Below are 19563 nucleotides of genomic sequence, written 5' to 3'. Positions count from 1 at the left end.
GGGGGGGGGAATAAGCAGATTCTTGAAAACTGAGAAATTTTCTATATAAACACTTCTTTTTGGTAGATTTTTTTAAAAAAACAAGAAACAAAACTTTTCATTGATAAAATGAAAAGAGACTGATTCTGAAAAGATACAAACACTACAAGGGAGTCAATCAAAAGAGTAAGTGAAAGCAGTACATAAAGAGAATTACAATGGAAAAAGATGGAATTCTGGCCAAGACATTAAACGAGTAAAGAGATATCAACAAAAGACTTAGAAAGAGAACAGCATGAACAAGCCTAGAGTCAAGCCAAAGAAAAATGATACATCTGAGGGAAGAGCTTGATATGGAAGATCCTTCAATTTCTTTTGAACCATAAGTTAGAATGAAAAGCCGAATATCTTAAAAATAAAAGCACCAAAAGAGTTGGAAGATTTCAGACTAGCGGATTCAAAAAAAAAAAAAAAAAAAAAAAAAAAAAAAAAAAAAAAAAAAAAAAAAAANAAAAAAAAAAAAAAAAAAAAAAAAAAAAAAAAGAAGAAGCACCAAGGGGGATGATTGTTATTAAAGATTTTGAAGATCCTCTCCAACCAAATATTTAATCTGCTTTAGCATGCTTAGGTTGCAGCATTGATAATTGAATAGAATTGTTAAAAAGAAAGAGAATCACCGAGATAAAATGGATCCATGAAGAATTAAAATCATAGAAAGCATACATTCATGCCCAATGGGTTGTCATGATTTATTTCTCTACCATAGTCACCGAGAAAGTAGTCAACAAGTTTCGGAGTGTGAACTAAGCACTGCAGAGCACTGTTCATGAAACATGTGTTGCCAAGATTTTGCAAGCCCGTCAATCCTAAAGAACCAGCTTCACGAGAGCTTCCAGAAAAAACTGAAGAATTTACACGGAAGCAGCTAGCACTCCCATTTCCGGAAGCACCATTCATCATAAGTGAAGAACCACATGAATTTCCAAGAATAGAATTTGCCAATTCATCCTTTTTCCCTTCTTTGCACTTTATGAAATCTGACAACCCATAAACTTGTAATTCTAGTAGAAGCTGTGCCCAAAATAAAAACAAGAAACAGCCTTCAGAAAGAAACCTTTTTATTGCCATCAAGTCGATTACTATCTATAATCAGAAAGCAAGCTTATGAAAATTTCACTTCATATAATTAAGGACTGGGAGGGGGGACAGAAGAACACTCAAAAAATTATTTCTAACAACTATATTTTCTAATTTTATTTAACTAATGAAAAAAGGCCACTTTTGATCACATCTAAAGTACGCCAATGTCAGATAACTTGCAAGTAATTACTTGCTTAATAGAGTACGTCTCCTTGTAAAAGACAGTAAAAAGATGCCTGCATCTCATTATAATAATATGAAAAATCTCAATAGTTCTCTTCTAAATTCTATTGTCGTGCCCTAATTAAGAAACCCCGTGGAATAAATGCAACAAATCAACAACGCTAGCCTCCTAGGCAACCACTCATACCTTTCTTCGATTCCATTTTTAATTGTTTTCTTTGAAACTCACCTTGCTACTCTATGCGCACTTCACTTACAAAGAAGTTTCATCAATAAACAGTGGAAGTTCATTCTCATATAGACATGGTAAATAAAAATAAAATTCTTAAACATCTCATGATTCATGGAAGCTTAGAAAATAAAGTAGATATTATACTACATTTTCAGAAAAGTATTCGTGTATTGAAAATATTATAGCAATCCAAGCATGATCTGACTGTTAATGACTCTAAGCCAAACCAATAAGAAGAAATTGTTAAAGACTAACCTCTTGGTCTGACTGTCGTTGCTTATTACTGTTACTAAAAAAGGATATTGTTTCGCCCGAAAAGTCCCAGATTCGCAACTGCATACAGCGTATCATAAGATATACAATTTGATCGTAAATATTTCCTTTTGGTGCTAGAGAAAGAAAGTGACATTAAAAGAGAAGAAAGATTGTTACCAACTCTGACTCGACATTGAAGATTTTGCATGCTCTTCTAAATAATTCGACTACATTATCCTGCCAATATATAAAAAAATATATTAAGAATTAACTAGCATACATTGGGTGAAAGTAATTTTTTTAAGAAAATAAGACTGAAGTGAAAAGTCCAAGAGAGAAACTAAGTTGATAACAGAGTTTTCTCCCCTCCGAATTTCATACTCTCTTTGTTTCCAATCACATTGCAACTCAGAGTTTCACTTTAAAAGCTGCACTGGAACTACGTGATGAACAAGATGGTCCTTACCAAACAAACAGTAGACGCTGGGATGGTAAAAACAAAAGATAAATGGACATTTCTTTTATAGGCTTAAGACAAGGGGATAGAGAAATCAATAGGAGGGTATTCATATAAACCAAATTCTGTATTTTTCCTAACGGAAAGCCAAGCAAAAGAGTAACGGCAACTAGAGAAAGGGGGGTTCTATACCAACTTTCTTTTCTCAACGATGGGTGATGTACTATGTAAATTGACTAATACATAAAATAAAATAAAAAGGTAAATGGCCGGAAGAAATCTCCATCAAGAAAAATAATTTTTACTTCCCATTTGCCTTTTGCCTAAAAAACTACTAGGATTTAAATTGAAGACCTCAAAATATTTGAGATCGGAGTTCGTCTTTCAAATGCTAATTCAACAAATAGTTGTAAATGCTAAAGGGTCCGCAAACTATCAATGAAGTCATAGAATCTAAGATTAATAAAATTTGATATGGTAATGAAGCGACCTTTTTGCTTATTCTCACTCCCAAAATATTTGCCTCCCGTTGGATAGAAAGCCTTAGCTGCAAAGGATAAACATCTGCTATATTATTTTCTGCAGCGGAAAAGCTACCACCATTCCTCGTTGAAGACTTGGAATCACTATGCCTACAACACAAACCGCAAGGAATCCTTAAATGGTCTTGCATGATGAAATTCAGCCGTAAAGAAAGCATCGGCACATGAAAAAAATTCACGGTTGCAAGGAAGAGCACATCACTTTTTACTAACATGATTAACTAACAGGAGGTGCCTAGAATTAATTAGCTAACTAGTAAAAGTAAATAAGTACAAAATATTTTAGGGGAAGAAAAGAAAAAAAAAAGGAAAGGAAAACCCATATAGACAGAAAGTTCACAGGAATCTATTAATAGTTCAAAATATATTCGGCAAAGACAGGAACCTATAGTGTTACTAGTAGTGATCATCGAAGCTTTTCTTTTTTTTTCTTATGGGAAACAGTTTCATAAATGTATGAAATCGCCGTTGTTCAAGACAATGGAAGTTCAAGAAAGCCTTTTCCTTTCAGAAAACTAAATTACCTATTCTTCAATACAGAACTCAGTTCCAAAACTGGAGACATGTTACACTTTAATTAGATTAACTTAAAATTTATAGCATTCAAAGAAGTGCTAGTGATGCGTGCAAATTAAACAGGGACATTTCAAAACTAAAGTCGGATCCATGTACGTCCAAGCTAAACTAAAATGCTACGGGCCCATGTTACTTCCTTTTCTGACCAAGTGACTATCAACCTCCAAGCAGGTTTAAGCAGAATGGTAATCGGGAATAAATGCTAACACAGTTATATGGGATAGTGGAGCTAATGGATCACAGACATCTTCAGAAGCCCTTTTAGAGAACAGAATCAGTAAAAAAATCATATTTTTGTGTTTGCCTGGAGGCATATAAATTGAGCACCTCTAAATTGAACTAGAAGCGATTGCATTGGAGTTGTTTCATAGCATACAATATGCATACAGCAGGAATCCAGTATGAAGAGACGATAACATATTACAATCACAATAATACAATTTTATCTTTCTTTTCGAGATACACTGGAATTATTAATTTTGATGATTGAATAACCAATCAAGTATCTGCTATTCGTGATATGCAATGGAATCAACTCAATTTCCTATCAGAAATAATCCAATTATTGAATATACGCCATACAGCTGGATGAAATAAGTCGTGGCATAGCACTCACCATTTAAGTGCCTGCACCCACATTTCTCCGGAGACCAACGCGTAGTCCCTCCCTGAAATGCCTACTTCACCATTTTCACTATTTTGCGAAGAATCCTCTTCTCTTCTTAGATTAAACACAAGATCCGAGCTGAAAATACTGTTGATGATCTTCATTGGTCCGGCATATGATGAACCTGGCGATGCCAGGAAGGGAAGTCCTCTCTTCCCACCGGCATCGCCAGTTACAGAATCGTGCGCGTCCTTCCACCACCTGAATAATTCAAATCGTAAATTCTCTTAGACACACTGCACTCGCATTTTGACATCTCTCCAATGCGAAGCACCCTCACAACAGTTCAAAAGAGTAAAAAAGCTGCTTCATCTAAGCTACAAGGCATAACATAAAAGGTCGAAATGCACTCAGTATCCAACTACTTTCACCATCACAAAGCACATTTCGGTTTTCTTTTTTCCAAACTTACCGCGCAAAATTTCTCAACTAAACGCATGGATTAGACAATCAAGTTTGCCTAATTCAAGTTTTCCAATAAAGCTCTAATTCAGATTCGTAAATGCTATACCAAAAAGCACGAAATCCAAGTGTCCAACAATGAATCTACCTGTATGGAACGAAGTAAACTCGCTGATCGTTATCCGAATCGAGATGCGAAGTGGATGTAGAGAGATCTTCGGATACACCGCCCATAGCAGAGAAAGTAAGACGGTGAAGAGAAGAGTTCAGAAATCACTGATGGAAAAGTAGATCATTGCAGAGATAGATACACACAGACAGCGCGAGAAAAAAATGGCGGATTGAAGAGAAACAAGTGGAGCTTTTGTGTGAAGAGGATTGGAGGAGGGAAAAATAAAATTTTATATATTTCTTCTTCAAGAAATGCAAATTGCAATCCTGTGGTGCCGAATTATGAGATTATATGTATAATTAAAAAAATATATATATATATTTCAATGCGGTAAATTCTCCGCGATAAATTTTACCTTCTTTGTTTTTTTTTAAATAATTCATTTTTTTACGGCTTCCTTTTCAGAGATTTATAAAAGGAAATAAATCCCAAATTTAATTTTTGTGTACATTTTGATATTCGTGTTTAAGATAATTTTGGTGCAGATTTTTCTTCCTTTCCTTTTTTTACCTCTTCTTTACCGCTTGTCCGAATGGTAAAAATTTAATAAATGTATAATTTAATGGGAGTTTTAAAAACTGCCTTTGCAGAATATAATCCGAAATTGCTTAGAAGTCCGTTCACTGGAATTATTAATTATTCTTTAATTTATACGAGGAAAACTCGTATATTTTTATTTAATAATATATTTTATTTTTATTTTTGTTCACGAACTTTTATGGTCTCTTCAAAAGTTCCTGCTGAGCAGAGCCCCATTGTGAGAGTGGACTGTATTGGCTATGAAATATAGTAAATAATATAAGTATATTAAAATTACTTTTGCAATTCTATTTGGATTTTACCATTTTTTTTCTCTTATAATTTTTCATTAATTATTCAACTTAAAAAAAAAAACACTTCTTTTTTTCCTTTTTTTCCTTTTCTATCTCTACTGCTCGTTTTCAGCTTTATAGTTTTAAAATTCGTTAGTATCATTATCAGCCTCACAATTTTAAAATGGTTCTACGAGGGAGAGGTTTTATTCTTTTATAAGAAATATTATGTTCTCCTGTGAGATCTCACAAATAGGAATCGAACAGTCGAATTGCATTTAGTACCCTTTTTACCCAACATCAAGTAAAATTTGATTTTAAATAGGAAAAAAATTACATTTAAAAGACAAACCTAACACAAAAATATACAATATCTACCTTATGTAACACGTTGGGATTATTTAGCTACTATATTGACAGAAGCATTAACTATAAATGGACCATAACTATTGAAAAATATTCAAATACCTAAAAGAGCCGACTATATCAGAGTAATTACGTTGGAATTGAGTGGTGGGTACTAAAGGGCAGTAAAGTGTAAATGGTGATGGTAAAAGAGTAATCAATCCTTAAACACCAGTAACTTTATTTGGGAATGAAGGTAGGATTCTATTTGGCTTCAAGGAAACCAAACCAAACCCAGGCGAATGAGAAAGGGAATGGCATCCAATTCTAACAGAATCACTAACAAAGTGAAATATTAAAGCGAAGAACAACATGATTTCTTTTTCCCAGCAAGTAAAAGTGTGTATGCTGTGAATATTGAGCAGGCAGTTTCAGAGCAAGGCCCTAACAGATATCATTGATAATAATAACACAAAAGAAGAGAGACAGAAAAGTGAGACCACCGTATTGCAATTGCTGGTCAAGATCTGGAGGCAATGGATATGTGCTCACATGCCACGTGATGTTGCCATTGGAACCTAACCTAAAGTAACCACCAAAGAATATTTATAAGAAAACAAAGCATTATACATTGAATAAATGCTTTCCTGAAAAGAAACTCATGTATATATATGCATATTCTTTTACACCATCTTTATACTTCTGGTCACAGTAGGAGTATAAATGTATTAACTACTGGATTGTACAATACTCAAGTTGCTAAGCTGGTAGAAAGGGCAAAAGTATGAGTGTTCTAATCGCTTATGAATAACATGATTTTTTGTTTAAATGAAGATTGAAGATCATCTATGAGATCTTACATCGTTGGAGAGGGAAACAAATCAATCTTTATAATGGTGTGGAAACCTCTCCCTAACAAACGTGCTTTAAAAATCTTGAGGGGAAGCCCAAAAAGAACAATATTGCTAACGGTAGGCTTAAGCTGTTACATCATCACACAGAAAAATACCTCATTTATAAACTAGTACATTGAATATAGTCTTGAACTAGGATTAGAAGACAACTCTATATTAAATAATAAGTTTAATCAGTTCTACCGCAAGATTATATATATATATTCTTAACAGTTGGAGTCCGCAAATCAAGAGAGTGTGAACCAGTGAGGAAAGGAAACCATACAAATTCACATAAAGAAAACTTTTATGTAAAGCATTAAAGAAGAAGCTTTTATATAAAGTGGCAACGTAATTCCGATACAAGCTCATCAATCAGATCATGGTAAGCCACTATCTCCAACTCCAAAGCTCCTAAAAATTCGAGGATCCTACAACTTAAACATTGATATGTTCAAGTCGGCAAAAACTGGGATCCAGAGATACCATAGATCATGGGCTCTATAGAGAAGGGTGTGCAACAGAAAAGTGCATAACTTTAGGATGAAAAAACAGCTTAAAGGTTTGTTAAGGAAGCCTAATCGGACAATGTAAAAATGCGTAATTTTATACTGAAAATTAAGCAAGTTTGATTAGTAGTACCGTGAGCCAGTGTCATAAACTCGAATCCAAATTAGAATTCCGCATAGAATTCCCAAGAAACCGAGTTCATTCTCTGTAGGAATTGAAGTGTTCAGATTCATAATTTTGATGTGCTCGTCCAGAAGCAGCTAAGGTTGTAACTCCACTACTGCCACGAGGATTACCTGGGCCAATGCCCCCATTGGGGTAATGGTCCCTTATTCCCTTCTGATACTGATGGTGCCGTGCACTTGATTCCCTTCGTAGCAGCTCATCACGACGACCAGCATGCTGAGCTCGAAGTGCTGCTAATTGCTCCTCGTACTGAGAATTGATAGCGATAATTCTCTGAAGATATGCATCAAAATGAAGTATGTTCAGTAAAGATGATGTGAAAAACGAGAATGCAAGTACTGAAATAGGAATGTGCAAATATACCTCTCTATGTCGAGCATTTTCCTCATCCTCTGCATCATTTTGTTCCTTGGAAAAGTTAATGATGTCATCAATGAATTTCTGCTCGAGACCGTCAAAATTCTGTGGCAGCAGGCCATCTCCAAACCTACTTTCCATGTTTTTTCCATGGGATTGAAATCTGAGATCGCTGTTGCTTCCTTTCTCAAGAACCAATTTTGGATTTGGTCTCTGACCTTGAAAGTATGATCTTCTGAGATCACCCCCTTGACCTATGTTTAAACAAGCATATTTCTCAGTCCAGAAATTCTGAAAACTTCGTTTAACAAGAGAAGGCAGAAATTCTTTGCATGGGAGAAGTATATAAACATCTTAAAGGGAAAATAAACAAGGGAAAGGGTAAAAAAGAAATAGAATAACAATGAATAGAAATTCTCTCTGTCAATAAACAATTAACAGCTTGATACTATGAGGAATATCACATCACCCAACCATTATGAAATGGATACTGTTTTGGCATCAATTAATCGCTTTATTCTTGATAACCACATGTGTGGATACCTAGCTAATTCAACTATCATCTGACCTTGATAGCTTTTGAATGGGGAATGATGAATCTAAAAGAATTAATAGTACGATTTCTTTTTCGTTAACGGTCTGACTAATCATCTTATATCCAAGAACTATATCATGTGAAATTAAACTTTGTAAGAGTGTAAATGCCATAAGGCAATTATAGTTATGTTGTTAATTTCTCTTTTCAGTTTCCCAAGGAAAATACTCAATGTAGCTTAGGGAGCACAGGTGAGAATTTCAGATCATATAACCAAGTAGACTAGAACCAACAAAAGAATCAAATGAGTCAACCTAAACATAGCTCAACTGCGCCATCGACCAAGAGGTTGATATCAATAAACAAGTACCTAATATGGTTTATTTTACATAGTCTAGGAAAGGGATATTGTAATGTACAAGAGAATAAAACACTTCATAAGAAAACAGGTGCAAGCAACAATAAGTGATGGATGCAATACACACACTATTAATGCTTGCCTTCGTTGAACATGTGAGAGGCCATGGAATTTGGCATCTTCGACTCATCTCTTTCCCATCTCCATTGATCCTCATTTTTTGAAGCTAGATATGAATTCTCTCTCTCTGGAGTGAAGGCTTCCAGCCGTCCTTCAAAAGGATCAGGGTGGCTTTGTTCCATCCTTTGACTGGGAACTTGATGCATTTGAGAAACTGAATATGAGCCAAGTCCTGAATCAGAATATTGACCCTGCTGTCTCATTGTTACGCCCACCTGTAAAAACCACCAAATTTTAACCAAAATTTGAAATCCAACCATTCCCAAGTTCAAGTGACATTTTCAAGATCATATCAATCAAAATTTGAAAACAAACCATTCCCAATCCCAAGACCAACACCAACACCCCAGCCCCTCTCTACAACAAACATATTTAGGTCCTACTGTGCCTTCAAGCACTCTCTAATGGTGGCAGCTCGTATACAACATTATTCCTTTTGCAACCTACCACGCAACCCAAGTATTCGGGAACAGCATTCTCAAACTCAGATAATTTAAACCAAATCAAAAACAGACCAAAATTTTAAGTGTTCTTGAAACTGAAGTGGCCGTGACGCCATATCCAGATACCTCTAGCTGACTCTCTGAAGATTATACACACCAACTCTTGCACTAACGCCAGTTTTAATACCTTAACAGATAAAAATAGCTATGGAAAAACGTGAAATCATTGACGAAGAGGCGGCAGACGAGCAACTACGAGCCAAATCATCGCTCTAGACCGATAACATCTCATGTAGAACGACACGTAACAGTAGTATTGCAGGTATAGCAAGAGTTTCGATCAAACGCAAAAAATTTCAAGAACAAAATATCTTTGTACCTTATACGATTTTTTTCTCTGTAATGGTCAAGTTATCCTCTCCAGATTGAAATCGAAGCCCGCAACGTCTCGAGCAAATGAGATGCTAGATGAGAACGATCCAGTTCGGGTCATGGTAGATCCGCACGCCCCGTAACTGTGACCCGCTACACAAACCCCGTAGCGCTTGATCAGTTGATCTCTCTACTCCAACAAAAATTCTAACAAGTCCTTCATTTCATAATTATGCCTTAATTTCTATAGATAGCTTTAAAATCTTGACCATATTTCTTCGTACCATTATGATGTTCATTGTTATATCATCTTTTCCTCTCTTATACTCGGTGGCGTTAATCCGTTTTGTGCTCCTTTGTTGTGTTCTTTATTTCCATTTTTTCTCATATATATATATCGAGCATGTCCATTGCTCTCATACATTTACGATATTGCTTTCACGTGACACTCAAATAATTTCATTCTAACGAACTCAGCTGGCTCGTGTACACAACCCTCTTCAAATAGGTTGGCTACCTTGATTTATGACTTAAATATAGACTTTTGTCCTATTATTTTATTGTAAAACTCGGCTTCTATCATAGACCTCCTCTTTCGAGCAGTCTAGAATGAAGAATTTTGGAGATAATTTGACTCGGCACAACCTCACGATATATTTAATACTAGCGAGAGTACTATATATATTTATTACAAAATATAATTTTGGAATTTTGGTCAATAAATTTAATAAGGATCATTTTAAAGTAAAATTTTAAATATAAGAAATACGAACAGGGTGGGAGTGTTCGTAATAAATCAACAAAATGAAATTGATTATTCTTTCCACGTGAAAAAAAAATATTAAAATGAAATAAATAATTGAGAAATTATAGAGAAATGTGTATTATTTGATAATTACAGCACATCATATTGAATAAAAAATGATAATTATTGATAAAAATAAAAAGTATTATTGTATTTAATGATATATGCATAACAGAGGAGAGAAGAAGCTTAGAGAGTTTGAATTTTGATTTATATATTTTCTAAAATAAGTAGAGGAAAATAAACTTAAATAAATAAATAAATAAATATACGGAACCAATTTACACCACAATAAAAAAAGTTACTGAGAAAAGTAAATTTTAACGAGATATTGACTAACGTGGCATAGAAGGGAATATATTTTATTTTGTTTTTTGTTTTTTTTGTTGGTTGGAAAAGACATAAAGAAAAGGTTTATTCCAATTTACTTTAAAATAAATAAATAAAAAAGAAAGCAATGGAAATGACCACAAATAAAGTTGCGGTAACGATAACTTTTGGAGCGGTAAATTCAACTACAAACAGACAGGAGGGCTTTTCTATTTCTCTCTCACCCATTTTCTGTTAATTCCCAGGTCAGCCGATAAAGCGTGCGATTTGCCCAACCGTCTATAAGAGAAACACCCACGACAAAATGGAATGTAGCAATATTCATTATGCTGGAGAAGTTTCATCATTAATTTTTCCCCACCAGGGTTCTCAATTTTGCCTGCCATGGATCCCTGGATTCACAGGTTCAGGCATCGCCTCCTCGCATGGTTTCATCGATCTCGTTCTGGTACTTCACTTCTGCGCTTCGATTTTCGCCCTTTTTTTGTTTGTTTATATTTGTAATGTGTTTCGCATATTTGATTTTGTTGGCATTGGTGAATTTCAAGCAAATATGATATTTGGTCAATTGGTCCATTGGATTCTGTGAGGCTTTGAGACGATTGTTGATTGTTGTGGTTGAATTATGATGCTTCTCTGTAGTTTGGCTCTGAACTGTATCGGAATTTGGAAATTGAACGTTGACTGCGCTTTCACGTGATATTTTTACGAGCAAAATTGCTAAAGAACGCATTTCACATGAGGAATTCAACGTTTAAATGATTTTAAATCTTGCGTTATAATCTACAGGATTTTCCTTACTTTTATTCTCGTCATGTTATGAACTTTTCGAATTTCAACACCTCATTTTCTAAGGGCGTCGATGAGCTGCTCTTGCTCATATTAATGGCACCTAGTATCGATTTGAGTGATATTATACCCAATCATACACTTAGCGGCATTTATACATACGTCAGGGGCTTTTTCTTTATGTTTTGTGCTGATATGTTTGTCTGTTTCTGCATTTTTCATTTTCAGCGCTCTAAATCCTATGGATTTAGATCACATCACCTATTTTCTGCAATAATGTTCTTGTACTTTTATATGTCTGGAAACAAGTACCTAAATATAACTCAATTGGCTTTCTATTTCAGTGCCAATATTATACGTGAGGCGTTTTTCGTACACGGAAATAAAAAGGGCAACTGGTGGGTTCAACAGAGTTGTCTATACCAATCCTCAGTGTGCTGCTTATAATGCTAAATTTCAAGATGGCAGTGTTGCATTGGTAAAAGAACTGAGAGCTTTGAATGACGATGTCTTCAAGACGGAAGTGCAGCTCCTTGGACGCTTGCACCATCGTCATTTACTAACATTGAGAGGCTTCTCCAGGGGGCATAAGAGGTTTGATGATTCTTATCTTGACTGCCAATCGAATGAGTATAGTCTTCGCTTCATCTTTGTTTGTCAGATACCTTACTCTAACATGCATAATATGAGGATATCGCTCTCTTTTAGCATCGTATTGTTCATATGGCGCTATACACTGACTTAGGCTGACCCATTGGGGCTCCAAAGTCCATGCAACCATCCGAGTGTCTATGTTGTGGAATGTCAACATGCATTCCCGTGATGTCTCTACAGTTTGGGCAGAAATGTCGATTATAGTATCGCTTATCCTGATGCAGCATAGAAATGTTTCAAATGGCTAATGATCTTAACACTTTGTCATATATAGTTGTTTTTCGGTGCCTGTCATATTACTTCATGCATTCTCAAATGCAATTAAGTAGAATAACCCTCTATGACATAGATCTACCATCATATGGCTGGATTATTTGAATAACATATTGGGATGCCCAATATACTTTTGTTCTACGAGGATATAGGCTTTAACTCGTTGAGAGATTGTCATGTTTCAGAGATATTGTGATTAGGTGAAAGAATTTGAGTATAGGTTTGAAATGAGATAGGTTTTGCGGAGCAGATCAGATAGGATTTTAAAACGTGTCTACTAGGGAGAGGTTTCCACACCCTTATAAAGAATGTTTCATTCTTCTCTCCAACCGATGTGGGATCTCACACAAGCGTGAGGAAGAAGAGAGAACCCCACGTTAAAGAACTTTTCAAATGCACAAATAAAAGTTGATCTGATCGAAACATCTCTGCATACGGGAAGCAAAGTTAAAGCAATTTTTATTTCGAATTTGATCACAGCAGTTGCTTTTGACCTGTTCAATATCAACTATTATGTCCATTGATTAGTTGCTGTCGTTTGGCATTTCCACATTTCCATTTTATCCTTTCATTCTATGCAGATTGCTCGTGTTTGACGAGATTGGCAATGGAAGCTTGAGGGATCATCTTAATGGTATCATCGAGAACTGAGTTATTTGAAAGCATTGTTTTGTGTACATTTGACATAGATGATTGAGTCACAATGGTCCTTCTGTGGCAGATCCTCTCAGGACTCCCTTGAATTGGAGGGCGAGGCTGCAAATAGCCGCAGGTGTGGCTGCTGCCTTGGTAAGTTCTCTAAACTTAACGACATTATTGTCACTTGATATATCATAAGTGAGTTCCCATGACCTCCTCGAATAACATTCGAAACAAAGGGCTTAAAGCATCCATAGTTAAATTATCTTTGATGCAGGAATACTTGCTTCTTTTCACCGACCCCCCAATGTGTCATGTCTCCATTTCCTCAAACACCATTATGTTAGATGAAAATTTCACTGCAAAGGTACCGAAACAATCTTTGGAGTTTCCTCGCTCGAATTTTGCGAAAAAACATGTTAAAATTCTTCCCTTTTACCTGCTCAGATATCTGATGTTGGCTTTCTCTGGTCCCCGGTAAGCAGCGGTGATCAGGCAGATGCATCAAAGGCCGATGGTTAGTTTTTCAAATAAAGAAATGGTAGAGATTAGCAGTATCATTCTCCCCAGATTGAAGTTTTCGTTGTCTTCTGATAACCACTGCAGATTTCATGGATGAGAAATGTGGAAACATAATTTACCAGCTGGGAATCCTAATCCTGGAGCTCATAACGGGACAATCATCAGATGGGACAAGTGGCGATCTCATCAAATGGATCCAAGGGACAAACTTCGCGAGGTCAATGAACAAGATGATCGACCCTGATCTGGGAAATAGTTTTGACAACAAAGAGGTGAGAAATCTTCTATCAATAGCAAAGCTGTGTGTAAAGTCCAGAGAAAAGCCAAGATTCTCCATTCCACAGATTTTCCGGTATCTGCAGAGTAAAGTAGATGTTACTAGCACCTACTAGTATTTTCTTCTTCATTTTTTATTTTTATTTTTATTTTTATTTTTATTTTTGTTCCTGTTTTGTTCACGACTTATTTTCATATCCACGTAAATTAAATTATTTTATTAGGAAAAAAAAAAATCTATTATTCTGTTCCTTCTTCCTTCATGAGTTCATATAAGAAAACATCTTTTTGGAGGTACACCTTGTGAGCTATTCCGGTGAACACATCGTATTAAATGACATTTGTTTACTGTAATTACAAAGGCTATGAGAGGTTGCCACGGCTAATGGTAAATAAATTTGGAAGACGGTTTTCGAAAATAAAAAATTTAAATTTTGATTGTTATCTAATGTGTAAACTATATATATATTTGTTAAGCAAATTATACAATGACCAATTTTGCCACCTACAATAACTCCTTGAATTGAGTGCAATTTACTGGTTGAACTTGAACGCCTGAACTCTCTGTGAGCCAAGTCAATTCGTTCTTAGTCGCCTGCGGTCCTAAGACGTATGCTCGAGTTTCTGGTCTCGATTTAAGAGAAAGTTTTAGAAAACAAAAGCAGAGAGAGATTTTCGAAATAGACATTATATGAGCGTTTTAGAAAATGAAGGCAGAGAGAGATTTTTGAAAGAGACATTATATGAGCAAGCAAGAGAGTAACAACATCGGCTTCCAAGCAAGTAAGAGAGTAACAACATCGACTTACGGTATATAACCTTGGGTAGGGAGAAGTTAAAATTTATGAGCTAATTTTACCCGTGCTCGTAAATGTAGACTAAACTTGTAACGTAGTCTAAATTTCTCTTTCACCAACCTAAAGGGTATACCAATGACACAACATCTACCACCAATACTGAAAAATAGAATTGGGAAACAGAGTTAAATAGGATACAAGCTCATACATACCAATAACGAGAGTTAAATAGGATACAAGCTCATACATACCAATAACGAAAATATAAAGTAACTAAATCTTTAAAATAAAATAAAATATACTAGTACTCAATTTATAAAAGAAAAAATATTAATGATTAGAAATATTTAAGATATATTTCATAACTAATATATTATCAAAATATTTGAAACAGAATATATTGAATAATTCAAATGAGTAATACATTGTTAATTAGCATAATGTTTTTCCCTATTTTGGAACTCAAAATTTTTCAGTAAAATTATAATAAATTAGCGTAGCTAATGTAAAAAATAAAAAAATAATAAAAACAGTGATATTAATTATTATGGTTAAAAGAGGAGAGAGAAGAGCGCAACTATATTTAGAGGGAGATTTTAAAAAAGGAATACGTATTTTCCCCCCGACACAGATTTGGTGTTGAGGTATGTTTTATTATTATTAATAATCCAGATTACTCGATAAGTTACAAAACAAGTCGGAAATTATTTTTCAAATCTCCCAAGGATAAAGAGTTTCCACTTCTTTCAATCCCGATTCCTCTGCTTTACATCCGCAAATCTAAAAGGCGTCTGGAAAGCTTCCAATAATGGCGACGGCGAGGGTCTTCGTAACAGTGCCGATGGAGCTTCTGCTCTTGCTAATGGCGCTGATGCTTCACTCTGAAGCTGTGAATACGAACAATGTATACCAACCTTGTGCGGACACCAAGATTCAGAGGTCCGACGGATTCACCTTCGGAATCGCTTTCTCTTCCAGGGACTCATTCTTCTTTAACCAGTCCCATCAGCTCTCGCCGTGCGACCGTCGTCTTTCTCTGGCATCGCTCAACTCACAGCTTGCTGTTTTCAGACCTCGAGTAGACGAGATCTCCCTTCTCTCCGTCAATACTTCCGATTTCTATCCGGTACAAACTCGATCTTGATTTCATGATTCGGATTATTTCGAATACTCACTCAGATCAGTGTAGTTTCTAATTTGATCGAAGTTTTTATTCCGGTTTTCCTTCCATTTGTAGACGTTGGTAGAAGTAGGCTATATTCTTCTAGTTTTCACGTGGATTTAGCATAGGGATTCTTGATGTTACTTTATTCTTTGAATCGAACGGCCATCTTGTAACATCCTTTATTACTTGGTTGCATCTTTCGCAATCTATGAAACAGTGTCTTGTCTGTCAATATCAGATTGCTCGGTATGAGTTTAAAAACTTGTTTGACTAAATGTGTAGATCGATAGTCTACTTGTTCTTCATCCTCGCTTCCCTCTCTTGGTTGGTTTTAACTTCGTAATATATGGCGCAATGTTTTGCCTCTCAGTGTCAGATTACTTGTTATGAATTTATTGTTTGATGAGACGTTCTCATGGAGACAATTAGATAGATAGAACCTTCATGTGATTCGTTCTTGCTTCCATCTCTTAGTCGGTTATAAGCTTGCAATCTATGCCACTGAGTCTCGTCTCTCAATGACCGGTTACTTGGTATGCTTATCAGATCTCGTTTGAGGAAATGTGTTCATAGAGGGGACTGGATAAGTTTTTGTACTCTTCACGTCTGTGCTTAGCAGATCAGTACTCATATGGCATTTATAGAATGATGAAGCTTTACAGTTATGTAATGGCCCCTGATTAATCAAATGTCGAATCTGACTTGAATGCATCCCTAATTGCTAAAGAAGATTTCCCTGCTTCTTAATGAAACATCACTATAAGTACTAGAAATAGCCATAATTCTTGATGCCTCGCTATTTCCAGGATACTTTTGGTGGTTACATGGTGGCATTTGCTGGAAGAAAGTATGCTGCAAGGTCTCAGCCTGCCTTTGTCGCTAATGGCACATTCATAGTGACGAGTTTCACCCTGGTAAGATTTAAAATCTCTGCAAGTAGATGCTAGAGAAGTTGTAGGTTTTGTTAGAAATAAAATTAAGCTGATGAATTCACATAATCTAATGAATGAAATCGATTTTGGTGAGAGCAGGTACTTGAATTTCAGAAGGGCAGGCTGCAGAACTTGTACTGGAAGAGAGATGGATGTGCTTCGTGCTCAGGCAAGTCCAGATCTAGTTATGTCTGCCTTAACAATCAGGATTGTGCCATCAGAACATCAAATTGTAGAAACCGAGGGGGCAATGTGGATTGTAGTCTGGGAATACAGCTGACATTTTCAGGCACAGATAAGCATCTTGCAGCGCTAAACACCTGGTATGAAGTAAAAAACCTTCGACAATATTCCCTCTATAGTGTTTATTCAAATCTCATGGATTCTCTTACTGGCCAGTATAATAGGTTCTTCTAATTAGTTATTCATCATACTCCTCTCAAGGTCTGTCTGTTGGTCTATGACTTCTATACATTTTACTGTTTGTCATGGGCTCCCTGCTTGGCTTTGATATCCATCCTTTTGCGGCCCCCTTTGTTTTGTATGAAACATCCCATTTGAAAAAACTATTTGAACCAATTACTACCATTTAACATAAACTCCTGCTGCTTTGTTTTGGGAAATGCTTACTGAAATTATATGGGATATATTTGATTATGAATTCACAAGCGGTTTATGAAAATGTAAGTTGAGAAGAAGAAATTTGTAACTGTCCAAGCCCACCGTTAGCAGATATTGTCCCTTTGAGCTTTCCCTTCAAAGTTTTTAAAACGCGTCAGGTAGGTAGATGTTTTCACGCCCTTATAAAGATTGTTTCGTTCTCCTTCCCAACCAATGTGGGATCTCACAAAATTGTTCGAGGTTTTTAAGGAGTTTTTGTGGCCTATTCTTAAATAAGAAGATTATTTTGGTGGAGAACAACTAAAAGTTTGTTTTTGTGTTCTCAAACTTATACATTTGCTATATATTTCCTCTTCCATCTTTTTCTCTCTGGCATTTTTCAATCTTGTAGTGTATTAAGTTGATTGGTTTTGAAGGCTATCTCAGTTTTCTTTTTCTTCTTCTTCTTCTTCATCACTTGCCTATTTTGATTTGTATGAAGATTGAAGAAGTAGTGTGCTTTCCTGGTTTAGTTGATTGGTATTGAGTGTCCTATGAAGTTGGGTGCCGGCGGCATCTGTTTAGTAAGGAGGTTACTACAAGTTTGCTAGAACTAAGTTTTTTGTAGTGTACAGATAGAACTCTTTTATAAACTATAAGCTCGTAATACTTCCACGGAACCAAACAAAAATTTAATTCTCATTTAATAAGCCACCACTTTTAGGTTGAATCATCGAACTCTAGAACTATAATTAGAATTATATTTTCAAATAGGGTGGAGTAGTTGATCATATGTATGAGTTGTAACTTTAAAATACATTAGCAAGTTCAGCTATAGTTCCAAGAAACCTCCAAGGTTCTACAAAATGGTTTTTGTATTAATTAGTTTGTAACTTCTCCCACCTTATTTATCTTTTAGTTTGGAGAGAGATCCAACATCTTAATAGTATATGTTTAATTTTAATTTGATATGAGCAGAAATACCATCAATCCTAGTATACAATCTAATCTAAGTAATTTATTTTCATAATGCAATATTTGTCTGGCTTGTTTTGTAACATTCCATATTAAATATTAAATGAAGTTGCTTCGATTGTGTTATCCCATTATTTGTCAAGCTATGACTATCTCAAATTATGTGCCATTAATTGACTTCCAACTTTTTTTTTTCTTCTTGAGGAAGTTTTGAGGAATTGACCTCAACTTTATAATATTAATGTTGACTGATTCATAATATGTTTTAATTGACCTTAATTATCTATATAGGGAGCATTTATTCTACTTATAAAAAAATCCTCCTCGATACTATCCATCCTCTGAATAAAAGTCAAATTGACATGAAGACCGTATAGAAATATGTCTACTAGGGAGATGCCATGCTCTTATAAATAATGTTTTGTTTCTCTCTCTGATCAAGGTGGGATCTCACGGATGAATTATTGAAAATAATAAGTTTTAAACGATTAAAAAAAATATTTTTTCATTGAAAAAAAAACATTATATATATTTAATACNTTTTGGTAGGGGAATGTTTTGAGTTGCATAAAAAGCTTTGTTTGTAGGGCAAACAGCTGCCCCCCAAACAGAATGGCAAAGATTCACTTTTCACATCCCTACCACCTCATGTCCCCTTTTCATCACTTTTTTTCTTCTGATCAACATGACTATATCATCTCTGCTTATTTACAACAACAATATGTCAAATAGAAATAGTTAAAATAATTAAAATTATGGAGATTAAATTGAAAATATTTTAAACTATATAAAGCCAATATATATATATATATAAAATAATAAAATCATTTTTAAATTTTTTTATGCAACTATCTCTATACCTACATTTGATGTGACATTAAAACGAAACTTAATAACCAAATTAATAATTTATTTATCTTTTAACATTGCTCAAAATGTAAGAGTACCCAACTTAACATTAATTATTAATGTTTATAATAAAAAAGAAAAAGATTTAAACCAAATTACTTTTATCTTTTTAGAAACATAAATTCAAATATTTTATATTCTTATTAAGAAACAATTACTGTTTTAAACCAAATTAAAAATAGTAAAAAGTGCTTAGAAACTACTAATTTCAAAAAGTCATTCCTAAATTTTGTCAAAATAAAAAAATAATTGGTCCAAAAAGTCAATTTTAGAAATAAAGCATTCAATTCAAACATACTTT

General features: G+C 34.8%; 4 protein-coding genes across 7 annotated transcripts in view; 2 read left to right on the top strand and 2 right to left on the bottom strand.

Moving 5' to 3' along the window:
* The window catches only part of LOC111777446 (ubiquitin carboxyl-terminal hydrolase 8-like), a 10300-nt gene extending 5432 nt beyond the window's left edge, over positions 1–4868 (bottom strand). Inside the window, exons 1-6 of the mRNA XM_023657059.1 lie at positions 4582–4868; positions 3981–4232; positions 2737–2878; positions 1967–2026; positions 1790–1867; positions 703–1050 (exon numbers count right to left, since the gene is read on the bottom strand). Coding sequence (XP_023512827.1) covers positions 703–1050; positions 1790–1867; positions 1967–2026; positions 2737–2878; positions 3981–4232; positions 4582–4667 — 966 coding nt within the window. The 5' untranslated portion in view covers positions 4668–4868. The remainder of the gene's footprint in view (positions 1–702; positions 1051–1789; positions 1868–1966; positions 2027–2736; positions 2879–3980; positions 4233–4581) is intronic.
* Positions 4869–5976: 1108 nt separating this feature from the next.
* On the bottom strand, positions 5977–9877 carry LOC111776883. 4 transcript variants are annotated; one of them, XR_002812314.1, is made up of 5 exons: positions 9604–9876; positions 8744–8996; positions 7715–7962; positions 7298–7624; positions 5977–6345 (listed from the first exon to the last, which is right to left on the bottom strand). XR_002812314.1 is itself a non-coding variant. In XM_023656278.1 (4 exons), exons 2-4 carry the CDS (start codon positions 8982–8984, stop codon positions 7364–7366), a joined length of 750 nt encoding a protein of 249 aa, XP_023512046.1. In that variant the 5' UTR covers positions 8985–8996; positions 9604–9877; the 3' UTR covers positions 6967–7363. The 4 variants fall into 4 exon arrangements, 1 of the variants encoding a protein (XP_023512046.1); XR_002812315.1 differs by lacking the exon at positions 9604–9876 and adding an exon at positions 9412–9578; XR_002812316.1 differs by lacking the exon at positions 5977–6345 and adding an exon at positions 6967–7086 and having other exon boundaries at positions 9604–9877.
* Positions 9878–10972: 1095 nt separating this feature from the next.
* On the top strand, positions 10973–14179 carry LOC111776910 (probable receptor-like protein kinase At1g49730). Its single transcript, XM_023656322.1, has 7 exons — positions 10973–11179; positions 11865–12114; positions 13029–13081; positions 13169–13236; positions 13364–13453; positions 13534–13603; positions 13693–14179. Exons 1-7 carry the CDS (start codon positions 11116–11118, stop codon positions 13998–14000), a joined length of 903 nt encoding a protein of 300 aa, XP_023512090.1. The 5' UTR covers positions 10973–11115; the 3' UTR covers positions 14001–14179.
* Positions 14180–15384: 1205 nt separating this feature from the next.
* On the top strand, positions 15385–17377 carry LOC111776727. The gene is made up of 3 exons (XM_023656055.1): positions 15385–15807; positions 16653–16760; positions 16878–17377. Exons 1-3 carry the CDS (start codon positions 15490–15492, stop codon positions 17193–17195), a joined length of 744 nt encoding a protein of 247 aa, XP_023511823.1. The 5' UTR covers positions 15385–15489; the 3' UTR covers positions 17196–17377.
* Positions 17378–19563: the final 2186 nt, after the last annotated feature.

The sequence above is a fragment of the Cucurbita pepo genome, chromosome LG16 (assembly GCF_002806865.2).
Source record: "Cucurbita pepo subsp. pepo cultivar mu-cu-16 chromosome LG16, ASM280686v2, whole genome shotgun sequence".
Taxonomy (NCBI): Eukaryota; Viridiplantae; Streptophyta; class Magnoliopsida; order Cucurbitales; family Cucurbitaceae; genus Cucurbita; species Cucurbita pepo.
Note: the sequence above shows the minus strand (reverse complement) of the source record. Positions and strands in the feature narration are given on the sequence as shown.

Bases quoted from the DNA above. Each gene is read 5' to 3' on its own strand.
- LOC111776883 (XM_023656278.1), bottom strand. From the start codon at position 8,984: ATGAGACAGCAGGGTCAATATTCTGATTCAGGACTTGGCTCATATTCA. The intron at 7,963-8,743 runs GCAAGCATTAAT...GTTTAAACATAG, and splicing joins CTCTCACATGTTCAACGAAG to GTCAAGGGGGTGATCTCAGA. The intron at 7,625-7,714 runs GTATATTTGCAC...GCATATCTTCAG, and splicing joins AAAATGCTCGACATAGAGAG to AGAATTATCGCTATCAATTC.
- LOC111776910 (XM_023656322.1), top strand. From the start codon at position 11,116: ATGGATCCCTGGATTCACAGGTTCAGGCATCGCCTCCTCGCATGGTTT. The intron at 13,082-13,168 runs GTATCATCGAGA...CTTCTGTGGCAG, and splicing joins CTTGAGGGATCATCTTAATG to ATCCTCTCAGGACTCCCTTG. The intron at 13,604-13,692 runs GTTAGTTTTTCA...TAACCACTGCAG, and splicing joins AGATGCATCAAAGGCCGATG to ATTTCATGGATGAGAAATGT.
- LOC111776727 (XM_023656055.1), top strand. From the start codon at position 15,490: ATGGCGACGGCGAGGGTCTTCGTAACAGTGCCGATGGAGCTTCTGCTC. The intron at 15,808-16,652 runs GTACAAACTCGA...CGCTATTTCCAG, and splicing joins ATACTTCCGATTTCTATCCG to GATACTTTTGGTGGTTACAT. The intron at 16,761-16,877 runs GTAAGATTTAAA...TGGTGAGAGCAG, and splicing joins TAGTGACGAGTTTCACCCTG to GTACTTGAATTTCAGAAGGG.